Here is an 11441-nt window from a genome sequence, read left to right as displayed (position 1 = left end):
GACTGGTGTCCCCGGCTGTGACGTTGCTGGAACATTGCCAAAGGCGGCGTAAAACTAAACTCACGCACTCACTATCAAATAGTGATGATACCAGGTGTTCGCTAAAAGGTGGGCGTGTCCTGCCCTGCCACTGGCAACCTTCATAAACTACACTCACTAACACACTGTTGATCCTGGCATCGTCGCTCAGATGTTCTCATAGTGTAGCATAGAGTAGATACTAATAGTGTATGTTTCGCGCTTTTCTGTTTCACAACACTGTCGGATATATTTGGCAATAGTGCATATTTTAACGGAAATAACCTTTATAGTGTAAATATACAAAATTGTGTAAACATAATATATTCTAAATGTCCTCTTTAGTGTTGGCCTGGTCGGGCTTGATCTGATGACAGGAAGTCACCATGATGAATGCAGATGATATCATTGATATCGCCGCAAGCAGGAACGGGGTTCTATAGGAACTGGTGACGTCATATATCCAACCTTTAGGAAAACAAATATACAATTATTGTGGTACATAGCGATGAAGTGATTAAGAAATGAAAGGTCTCCAAACTATGACTATGAAGGTTACATACATTGTACGGATGAATGACTTGACACCGTGAACTAACATTTAATTCATGATGTCAAGACAGAATCAGATTCTCTACCATATGCTTCAAACGTTACAATCATGGAACCAACATGTAATGAAATTACGTGCAACACATCGGATCCTTAGACGTGACCCCTTCAGGTCCAATCTGCACGTGTTACCGAATGCATTGACCTCGTACATTTCGACTAAATGATCAGTTCGAAAGCTAGTCCTGAGTTAAGTGTAAAGGTTTATCGTCTAGCTTTTGGATGTATGCAGTTAAAATTCATATCGTTTGCTTGATTAAGCAACAAATTCTGTTAGCCTTTGTTCTGTTGAATTTGCTGAGATTATCAAAATACACCATCGGTAGCGACCTTGATCGATGATTTCATTCATTTGCCATCCTACCCTGACAATGTGGCTATTTGTTCAATCACTGGTTGTCGGGTCCTTACTGGGTTATCTTAAAGCTGTTACATTACGATGGCTTGACTTACTTTCTCACCTGCAACTGGAGCTCCGACGAGAGATCCTATGGCTGTGATCACTGTGTAAACGCCAACGGAGAAGGAGAAGTTGTCCGAGCCTGCCATTTGTAGCAGTATGGATGGCATCAGCGCGCCCCCTATGCTAGCATTACTCGCTCCAAACACTACCACATAAGCGTATAGAACCGGAAGTGGAATATGGAACAGGAATATCAACGTTGCAAGACCACCTATTCCACACACGAATATATGGAGTTTGATAGGGTTTATTCTGTTTTTCGTTATCACAACTCCGTGGAGTAATTTTCCACACGCCATTGACAAAGCATTGACGGTATACAGCATGGCAGCTCCATAGCTATCTGTAATATTATTCTGCAGGGTATAGGCAGACAAATGTCCCAGTATAATCCCAGCTCCAAACAGGAACAAGGTACCACTCAGTACATACAGATGATAATGTCGATTCCTTAAAAAATAATGGTTTTGAAGAAAGGTTGGTTTCACCGTCTTGTCCTCCAGTGAAACTGTCTGATCTGTTCCCGGGGAGCCACCATGTAATAATGAATCCTTAGTCCCATCAGTTATCTCTGAGCATATATCTCCATCGGCTGTCTCTTGTGCTATGGATGTCTCGACTTGTGGACGTCTATGACGTCCTGGGAATACTGCGGCAACAACAATGATGTTGAGCTCTACTCCCGCCAGGACTAGGAACATCCCTCTCCAGGTGTAGGTATCAATGAGAAGCTGCAGCACAGGTGGGTAGATCATAATCCCAAAGTTGGCAATAAATGCACTCACTCCGAAAACCAAGTTAACATTAGTGGTGAATGTTTCTTTCACAGCTTCCAAACACCCAATATAACCGAGGCCTGCTCCAAACCCTGGATTGAACAATGAGAGATGTAAAAGCTAAGATTCGTCGGCGGCATTTGGTATGCATATTTGTAATCGCAGTCCCCGAAATAGACAATCTGATGAATATGACTTTATCACATTACAGTGGTCAACAAAATGAGATCAGTGTAGATTTAGACGGGTTTTGTTCAAAGATTATTGCATAATACAAGATATCAGGGTATTATTTAACTGTACTTGATTTTTGGTGAAGATGGTTCATTCTTAAGAACTTTCAATATATTCACTCATGAAACATAGTTCGAAACTATATACTCGATAAGATTTATAATCAGACGTCCACAAACAGTGACGACTCGTACCCGCTAGCACTCCATATGTGATGAACAAGTGAGCGATGTGAGTGGTCCACATGCTGGTCAGCAGCCCACCGGACAGGATGATTCCTCCCATCATGGTGACCAGTCGACTGCCGAAACGAGGCATCACGAACCCCCCAACTGCACCTGAAAGGGGAAATTGAATGAAAGTTTAAGCTTCCGATGTTGTCCAAGTGTGTTTGTTGGGTCAAGCCGAACAACTTGGCGTGCCCTGGTTTAACCACAGTATCAGCAAAGTAAATTAATGAAAGTTGTGTGCCTGCCCTATTGGACAGCGATGAGACCTGGATGTATCATAATGATCCCAAGAACAAACAAGACTCTTATGGAGTGGAAACTATAGTCTCCGACAAAGCAGGCTATCCAAAGCAACCAGATATTAATACGAAAGATATGAGTACTTGGGTTTAGGGACGGCAACAGCAAACACGCGACGATTTTTTACCGCGATCAACAAATCGCGAATGTTACGCTAATTTGATCAAAATATTGTTCACTGGTCACGACGGGAACATGGGTTGATGTACCCTCGATGTTCCCTGAGCCCGAAGGTACATCAACCCATGTGCCCCGACGGACCAGTGAACAACGTATTTATCTTACCGAACACCTCAATGTCAATTTTGAATTGTTTGAAGCACGGGTACAAATCTTTTTGTAGCCATCGCTAGATTTCGCAGACAAGAAAAGCAAATTTAGAGTTATCTCCCTTCCATCAATTTGCATTCGCAAAACATAGGTAATTTCCGTACATCATACGTGATTCAATGAATTGCTGCCACGAAGTACCAAATGAGTTTGGCATTCCCAGCGGCGTACATAGAAAATGTTACTCGCTTGTAAGCGGGGTACATTAAAAATAAGAGAAGGACGCTTAGCCAATCAGAAAACGACATTTATGTGTGAGGCATGAAATGTGCAATGTTATCAAATTCAAAGTGAAGCGTCGGAGAACGTCAGCCATGCTGAAGTAGCTGTTCTACAGAAAGGTTGATACCGTTTTCTACTGGTAGACATCACTCGCCAGATCTGACCCCTTACTATCACATGTTTGCACGTTTGCAATCACAGTTGCTTGTTCAGTAACATATCAAGGACGGAGAATTCGTTGCTGCTGGTGAGGGCTGGTTGACAGACCTGGGGGTGACCTTCAAAACAAGCTTTAATGACCTGGAGAAGAGACGGAACAAGCATACTGACGATACTGCAACGTTGACAAACACTACAGTACCATGTATACTAGTCTTAACCTATTTGTGTATGGCTAATACTGGCTTGTGAACCGCTTTGAATGCGACTAATACTGGTTTGTGGACATTTAGTAACATTTACAAACAAGTAACTGAAACCTTCATACAATATTAAAAAAATACTTTCCTGAGATCATTTTAAAATGCTACTTCTACCACAAGGATTGGTTATGGCAAGGTGAAAAAAGATATACTGAGCTGTTAAACACTATTCACCTTTAAAAACCTCTGCAACTAAAATGTTCATGGTCGTTCTATACTGTCCACACGAAATCACAACGAAGAGAAACCAAAACTGAGGAAGCTCTATAATAAGCCTTGTTATGGGGGATACAAACAAAACTCGTCTCTGAGTGTTTTTAACCCTTGTTGAGATGTTTTGGGTGGTGATAGCGGAAACAGTAATGTTATATTCCAATAGCTCATGTATGTGCGTGATTGCATTAAGAAGTAGAGCTCTAGAAGAACATTTGGAGACATTAAATGTGTGTTCCAAAGAATACGACCGTGGCAAGCTATGTTTTTCATACCAGGCAGCATCGGGTGTCACAGTTAGTGATTTGACTGTAATTCGATGTTGCACACACTGTCATCATGGCTGTATCGTACAAAGAAGCGGCAAAACAATGTCCACATTCATAAGAAATCTCTGCAGTGTCGATTATATAGTTGTGGCTATACCGTGAGCATATATTTATTTCAGCAGTATTACAGGTGTACGATGCTGTTTGTAAACAAATCGAGTCTGGACCAGACAATCCAGTGATTGTCACCATGCGATGACAGAGCATGTGTTTATGAATCACTGTGAAATAGTGACGATACCAGGTGTGTAAAGAACAGCCAATGATTTTTGATAAGCCTATGATCAACAAACACGTGTGGTGTACTTGCCTGTTCCTGTGCAAGGAAATGAACCACAGAGCCCCAGATACAAAACGCTTATGTGTCTGCCTTAATATCCTCACCTGTGATGCAGGTAGTGAAGTACTGGAGGGACGTGATCCATGACGTCACGGCTGCACTCTGTTGGAAGGCGTCCCTGAAGGCGACGTACAGGATGCCGGGAGTGAACCACAAGCCACTGAAGAGAAGACGCACAGATGCAGCAGCCACGAGAACAACCACATCATGGCCTGTCGCTTTACCACAGCAACGTGGCATCGTGGTGACTCAATATCCAGCTCAAGCAGGTAATCCGCTATCTGTCAATAGATTTTCCATGATAGTTTCTGTGACAAAAAGGAAAAGAATATGAAAAGATTATGTGGTTCTGAAAACACTTTTTTTCACCTACGACTTCAAACCGAGCCACAGCCACGACCCAACACAGAATCATGTTACGACTTCACTATTACATAATTACGTTAAATTATTCCGAAGAAAGCAACCTTCTCTAAATGTGCATGTGTGTGTGTGTGTATGTGTGATATTTGTAGACTCTTATTCTCCTCAATAGCCAATTTATGTTCGCCAACGACTGTCATAGGTCTTAGAAATGAGACATTTATGTCAGCAGGACATCAGTCTCACCAGTACATAAGACTCAGAAAGACATTTGTGTCAGCAGGACATCGGTCTCACCAGTACATAGGACTCAGAAAGACATTTATGTCAGCAGGACATCAGTCTCACCAGTACATAGGACTCAGAAAGACATTTATGTCAGCAGGACATCGGTCTCACCAGTACATAAGACTCAGAAAGACATTTATGTCAGCAGGACATCGGTCTCACCAGTACATAAGACTCAGAAAGACATTTATGTCAGCAGGACATCGGTCTCACCAGTACATAGGACTCAGAAAGACATTTATGTCAGCAGGACATCAGTCTCACCAGTACATAAGACTCAGAAAGACATTTATGTCAGCAAGACATCGGTCTCACCAGTACATAGGACTCAGAAAGACATTTATGTCAGCAGGACATCGGTCTCACCACTACATAAGCAGGACATTAGTCTCACCCCTACCTAGGACATTTCCAACATAAGACATCAGTGTCAACAGGGCATCCATCCCAGTAAGACATCAGTCCCAGCAAGACATCATTCGCAAGTAGACATCGGTCCCAGCAAAACGCCAGTCACAGCAAGATATCGGTCACAGCAAGACATCAGTCACAGCAAGACATTACTCACAGCAAGACGTCAGTCATAGCAAGACATCGGTCCCAGCAATACATCGGTTACTGCAAGACATCGGTCACGGCGAGACATCAGTCACAGCTGGACATCGTTCACAGCAAGATATCAGTCACACCAAGACATCAGTCACACCAAGACGTCGGTCACAGCAAGACATCGGTCACGGCGAGACATCAGTCACAGCAAGACATCAGTCACAGCAAGACATCAGTCACAGCAAGACGTCAGTCATAGCAAGACGTCAGTCACAGTAAGACGTCAGTCACAGCTGGACATCAGTCACAGCAACACATCAGTCACAGTAAGACATCAGTCACAGCTGGACATCGGTCACGGCGAGATATCAGTCACACCAAGACGTCGGTCACAGCAAGACATCGGTCACTGCAAGACATTGGTCACAGCAAGCAACAGTCACAGCAAGACATCAGTCACAGCAAGACATCAGTCACAGCAAGACAACAGTCACAGCAAGACGTCAGTCATAGCAAGACATCGGTCACAGCAAGACGTCGGTCACAGCAAGACGTCGGTCACAGCAAGACGTCGGTCACAGGAAGACATCGGTCACAGCAAGACAACAGTCACAGCAAGACGTCAGTCATAGCAAGACATCGGTCACAGCAAGACGTCGGTCACAGGAAGACGTCGTTCATAGGAAGACATCGGTCACAGCAAGACAACAGTCACAGCAAGACATGAAACACGTGTTTATATAGTTTTATCAAATCCCACCTCAGTTACTTACAGTACAATCTCAACAGATAAATTGTGTTCTAAAACAATGATACAGAAGACGATTTTGAAGACAAATACGTATCGTGGAGCCTTTTCAATTGTCAGAACACACCACAAACTCTATGAGAATACGTAGAGAGACACAATGGCCCATATTTAAAGCAAACACGTCGATTAGAGTGAGGTACATTTAATTCCTAACATAGTCTTTTTCAGACACATTTATTCACGGAGTCAATATCAACTGCAACGTCACAGGTGAATGATGGAATGTTTTAAGGTATATACTAGTGTTGGGAATTGGTTAATATTTAATAATTGATGATTTGTCCATTACAACCGATCAATCATCGAAAATAATTGGTTAGCGTCATTTATCAAATGTTCCTGTTATCTTTGTTAATGCACACAAAAGCATATATAAAAAACATGTAGTAATTTGGGTTTCTTGCAAATTGCACAAAACTCATTTGCAAATTTCGCATATTTAAAGGATGATTAGTATGTTAGGAACACAGATTTCCTGGATTCTTTAAGATAAATTCAATCATGACTTGGAACGAGCTTGTAGTGCTTATGAAATGTAAACTTAATGACACAGACAAAACCAACATTGTGAAAAATATTGTTAATGCAAACAAGTGTTCCAAGATTGGTTGCGTTCGATTATGAGAAAACATGTTCGATTGCTTGGTTGTTTAGCCACTGCGACCAATCTTCGATTATTTCAATTAATCGGACCACCACTAGTATATAGCCACACGTAGTCAGTTTTCATCAAGAAACATTGCCACGCCTTGATTTGGAATGAATCGATAAAGAACCTTACTATTACCAGGGAGACTATATATTTTGTAGAGTATCCCTGCTATTACCTTACCTGTCAACTTTACTTTGCTTGATACTTTGAGCAATTGGTGGTCATACTTTCCCCGTTGTAACGAAGTGGGGACGCGATTGCTTCCTTTACCCAAACTCTCTGAACGACGATGACAATGATTGGCTGACGATAACCATTCACCAGGATGGTGAGGATGGCTGCAAGTGTGGTCTTTGCAAGTGATAAGTGCTACAAAAATAAACACAAGTAAGTTAAAGTTAGTGAATTAAATAAAAAGGCACCTTGTACTGAAATCCAGCCGACATTTTGTACACATGTACTAGATGTATACATTCTTCATTTTCGTGTGGCACAAATACCAGAACGCCGAGCGCACAACCACTACTCTAGATGGGACATACACTTTAAGGTGTGATAACGAGATAGGGCTGTGAGGTGGACGAACTCGACAAATGGGTTATAATTTCAGATCATGACAGCCAGTGACAATGAATACGCTTACAGATCAGTGAGCCTGAAACATGACCGCGCATGATCTTACATCCAACGGTGTTGTCAAATAGGTACAACTCCGAAAAGTCGACATCCACATCTTGCAACGCGTTATGTAAGGTATAAATAGCGGACATTATATGAGCGTCCATATCATACTATTTTCAGCACACGAGTGCTGAAACTTTAATATTTCTCGAACGAGAGCGAGGGAAATACCGACATTTAGGCACGTGTGTCGTAGACAAAGTATGACATGGACACGAATATGATAATCTGTTTATTACCGAAGAAATATGTATCATTTAAACACGAAACGAAGTGTCTGTTTATATAAGGCCGCATCACCAGTATATCATAGCGGCGAAAGAAAATAGCAACTTAATTAGGCGAATACCTTAGCACCACTTACCGACAGTTACTGTAAGCATATGAAACAAGTGCACATTTTCATCGACAGTTACTTGTCAACCTTGAGTTTTAATGACAACAGAAAAAATATATTTCAGTCGTAAATCTGTAATTCCCAACGTTTAATTTTCCATAAACAAGAATCGTGTTTAAAATAGTAACTTTAGAACGTAGTACAAGGTCAGCACAAGATACTACCAGTCAGAATGCCAGGCGCGAGCGTCAGTCTTGGGGAGAACTTGAAGGTGATGTCTTTGAACTTGTTTCATACCCTCTGTTTCCGTTCGAATATAACACCCATGAAATGGCGGTTGGTGTACACTTTCTCTTCCTTTCTTCTTCTCCAACTAATCTGCCATCAATCTTGACAAGATCATTGGCATTGACCGATCGGGCACCTTGTGTATCTCGTCGTCTGCAGGTAAATCAATCGATGTAACAAGTATGTAAGTAAAAGATTTAAGGAATTTCAATTTTATGTATTTTAGTGAAAAATATACTCAATTGAATAACCTTGTTTTAATAACAATAATATTGCAAGCGACTCTCGGGGTGACGTTATGTCCGAAATGCCAATCTGTGAATGAACGTAGTATAGCATATTAAAATTTCACGAATGGAAAATTTTGGTGATATTTTGCTCTAGGGCATCGTATGAAACCCGATATGTTTACCCTCGAAGGTAATATTGGTGTATTGTTAATGGCACATCGTATAAATACATATGAATTGTCCATCGTAAGGAATGGAAATTCCTTCATGGCCCCTAATATTCCCTTATCATCTGGTCGCACAACACAAGAATATCTGCGTAGTTGATTATTATGGTCAGCTGAAACGGCACTCTGATTCAAAACGGCACCGAGCTCAAAAACGGCACTCTCCTTCAAAAGGGCACCGAGCTCAAAACGGCACTCTGCTTCAAAACGGCACCGAGCTCAAAACGGCATCATGTTTCAAAACGGTTTCACATTCCTTTAACTGGCTCGTGTATAACTACTGTCTTACATTATAACGGGTATACTTTGTTACACGTTTTCATCACGTCCTTAACCAGTATTCAGTTACCGATTCGTGCTTTGCATATAACCTTGCCTGTTCGCGCCCGCAGCCCAGAGACGCTGGTGTTGTTGATCGATGGTAAACTGCTGGTACAAACAGTGAAGCCAGTAGATATTGATTGCCAACTCGACATAATATATTCCCCGCCAAGACCTTATTAGCTGCACCGTCTCCACAGCACCTACCTTTATCCTTAGTCAGGGTCTGGCGCTCGTGTGTGCATTTGTTCTGTTTCGTCGCTTGTTCTTAAAACAACCGCAACCTAAATAGCGGGGATCGAGACGGGGTCATTCCGCCCAGCTGAGAAAAACAAAGATGGATTGCAGAAAACTAAAACGAAACGTGGCAATCTGGGCGGATACATCTCCAGCGTTCACCACATCCAAGTCTGCATCCAAATGTATATTCAACAATATATTAAAGTGATAACTATGCTTACATAGAGGGTATCACCGTAGAAGAGCCATCAGGTCTTGATGTCAGGTGTGGAAGGATCTCACTCCGCTTACCTTAAAGGGGAAGTGTACACGAAAAAGTCATCTTTTTTCTTATGTGAACCAAAATGTAATTTTTTAATTACTTAATATCAGTGTTTGAAAATATACACTAATTTTTCTTACAATGAGTGTATAACCCGCACTATAAGTGCTGAAATGTTATGCCATTATGAGGCCTCAGTTTGCCGAGCTAAACAGTCCAGAGTTACTGCCCTTTGATTATGATGTAATTGGTGCCAGCTGATTTAAACTGGTCACCTGTCTAGTCCCAAAGCCAAACGATGTAAATTCTGACATTAATCACGCAAAAACACGGATGTAAAATACGAAAGAAGCATTAGAACTGACAATGTAAGCAGCCACATAGAAATTATCGTGTGTATTTTAATTCATAATCTCACCTCAATGGGAATATCAAATATGTATAACAATGTTGACGTACGTATGACATCACTATCGGGAAGCGGCTTTCTCAAAATGGCGTGCGTATCTTTGTGATGTTTTTTGATATGGTTTCGGCATCAATGTGAGGACGGACATATATTGTACGATTTAAATGTAGGAATGTACCAAACGTAGAATTCCTTCACATTCACCTATGGCACGCTAGATGTAGTGCATATGTACGTTCGAGTTTTGGTGAAAGAAGTTGATTGGAAAGGCCACCGACTCAGGTTGAATGTTATACAATTTGGTTAAGTGGTAACACGTTTTGTACAATGTAACAGCTAGTGTGGAACCAACCACATAGCCAGCTGACGGCCAGGCAACAGGTGGATTAAAACAGTAGCCTGCGCATCGAGACACAAGAACCACACCTATACCTGCACTACGTGAAATGGTTCTAATAAGGTCTAACGACGTCATTCGTTTATCATTTGGGCACCATTGACATCATTTCCAAGGGACATAAGCCATGGTGTGTTCATTGTGGACATAGAACATTCGGTTAATGTGGAAACTTTGAATTGGTATAACGCAAAAAATAAATTAGTTACTTCTGATATCTGTGTTGTTTTGGCTATAAAACAACTTGACAAACATTTCTTACGATGAAAAAGTGGAAGACTTAAAGGTTAATTTTCGTGTACACTTCCCCTTTAAGGCGTGTGACTTCCTGGGCAGAAAGTGACTTCTTTTATTTCCTTAATTAAACTAGTATGGCTCTTTATGGGTTCATCTTGAAGCCAGAGATGTTTACATTATTTGGAAGTAGGTATAGGTGCGTGTCAGTTGAACTGAAATATTCCTGACAATATGGCAACAAAAGTGAAAAAGCACACAGCATCATATAATCGGTGTACGTTTGTGTTGGACTGCCCAGACCATGGTGTTCGTGACGGCGCATTTAAAATCAACCTATACCTCACATGGCCAAACGTGTTTACATCTATTGCATTACTATCGCATTGCATTATCAATATTCACATCCAACCTTACTGCTTGGCTCTTCATCATATTTATAACGAACCTGTCCGTTAAAGTGAAACCCTTTACTGATTTATACAATTTGCCCCGGCCTGTTAAAATCAGTGTCGCAAAAGAACAATGAAATGTGTTCACATCTAGATCATGAAGCACTTGCAGAATATTGAGGATTTGGTCGATCTATTCTATTCTGTGATAAAACCTTGTTTTATTATGAAGTATTTGACTAAATTTGATCTAAGTATGCAAATTAAGTAA

The 11441-nt window shown here is 41.3% G+C and overlaps 1 protein-coding gene across 5 annotated transcripts; it reads right to left on the bottom strand.

The window, feature by feature from the left end:
* Window positions 1-283: 283 nt before the first annotated feature.
* Window positions 284-9721, bottom strand: LOC124285657 (monocarboxylate transporter 12-like). 5 transcript variants are annotated; one of them, XM_046721924.1, is made up of 8 exons: window positions 9444-9721; window positions 8395-8611; window positions 7333-7521; window positions 5541-5758; window positions 4534-4797; window positions 2298-2441; window positions 1092-1961; window positions 284-486 (listed from the first exon to the last, which is right to left on the bottom strand). In XM_046721924.1, the coding sequence occupies exons 5-8, from the start codon at window positions 4727-4729 to the stop codon at window positions 347-349; spliced, it is 1350 nt and encodes a 449-aa protein (XP_046577880.1). In that variant the 5' UTR covers window positions 4730-4797; window positions 5541-5758; window positions 7333-7521; window positions 8395-8611; window positions 9444-9721; the 3' UTR covers window positions 284-346. The 5 variants fall into 5 exon arrangements, with proteins under 5 accessions (XP_046577880.1, XP_046577881.1, XP_046577882.1 ...); XM_046721925.1 differs by lacking the exon at window positions 5541-5758; XM_046721926.1 differs by lacking the exon at window positions 5541-5758 and having other exon boundaries at window positions 4534-4766.
* Window positions 9722-11441: the final 1720 nt, after the last annotated feature.

Source organism: Haliotis rubra, unplaced genomic scaffold (genome assembly GCF_003918875.1).
Source record: "Haliotis rubra isolate DU_JTF1 unplaced genomic scaffold, ASM391887v1 Scf365, whole genome shotgun sequence".
NCBI classification, from domain to species: Eukaryota; Metazoa; Mollusca; class Gastropoda; order Lepetellida; family Haliotidae; genus Haliotis; species Haliotis rubra.
The sequence above is the reverse complement of the archived record's forward strand: the minus strand, read 5'-3'. Positions and strand labels throughout refer to the sequence as shown.

Coding starts and splice junctions, on each gene's coding strand:
- LOC124285657 (XM_046721924.1), bottom strand. CDS start 4,729: ATGCCACGTTGCTGTGGTAAAGCGACAGGCCATGATGTGGTTGTTCTC. Junction 2,442..4,533: donor CTTCACTACCTGCATCACAG/GTGAGGATATTA, acceptor TTCCCCTTTCAG/GTGCAGTTGGGGGGTTCGTG. Junction 1,962..2,297: donor CACATATGGAGTGCTAGCGG/GTACGAGTCGTC, acceptor TGTTCAATCCAG/GGTTTGGAGCAGGCCTCGGT.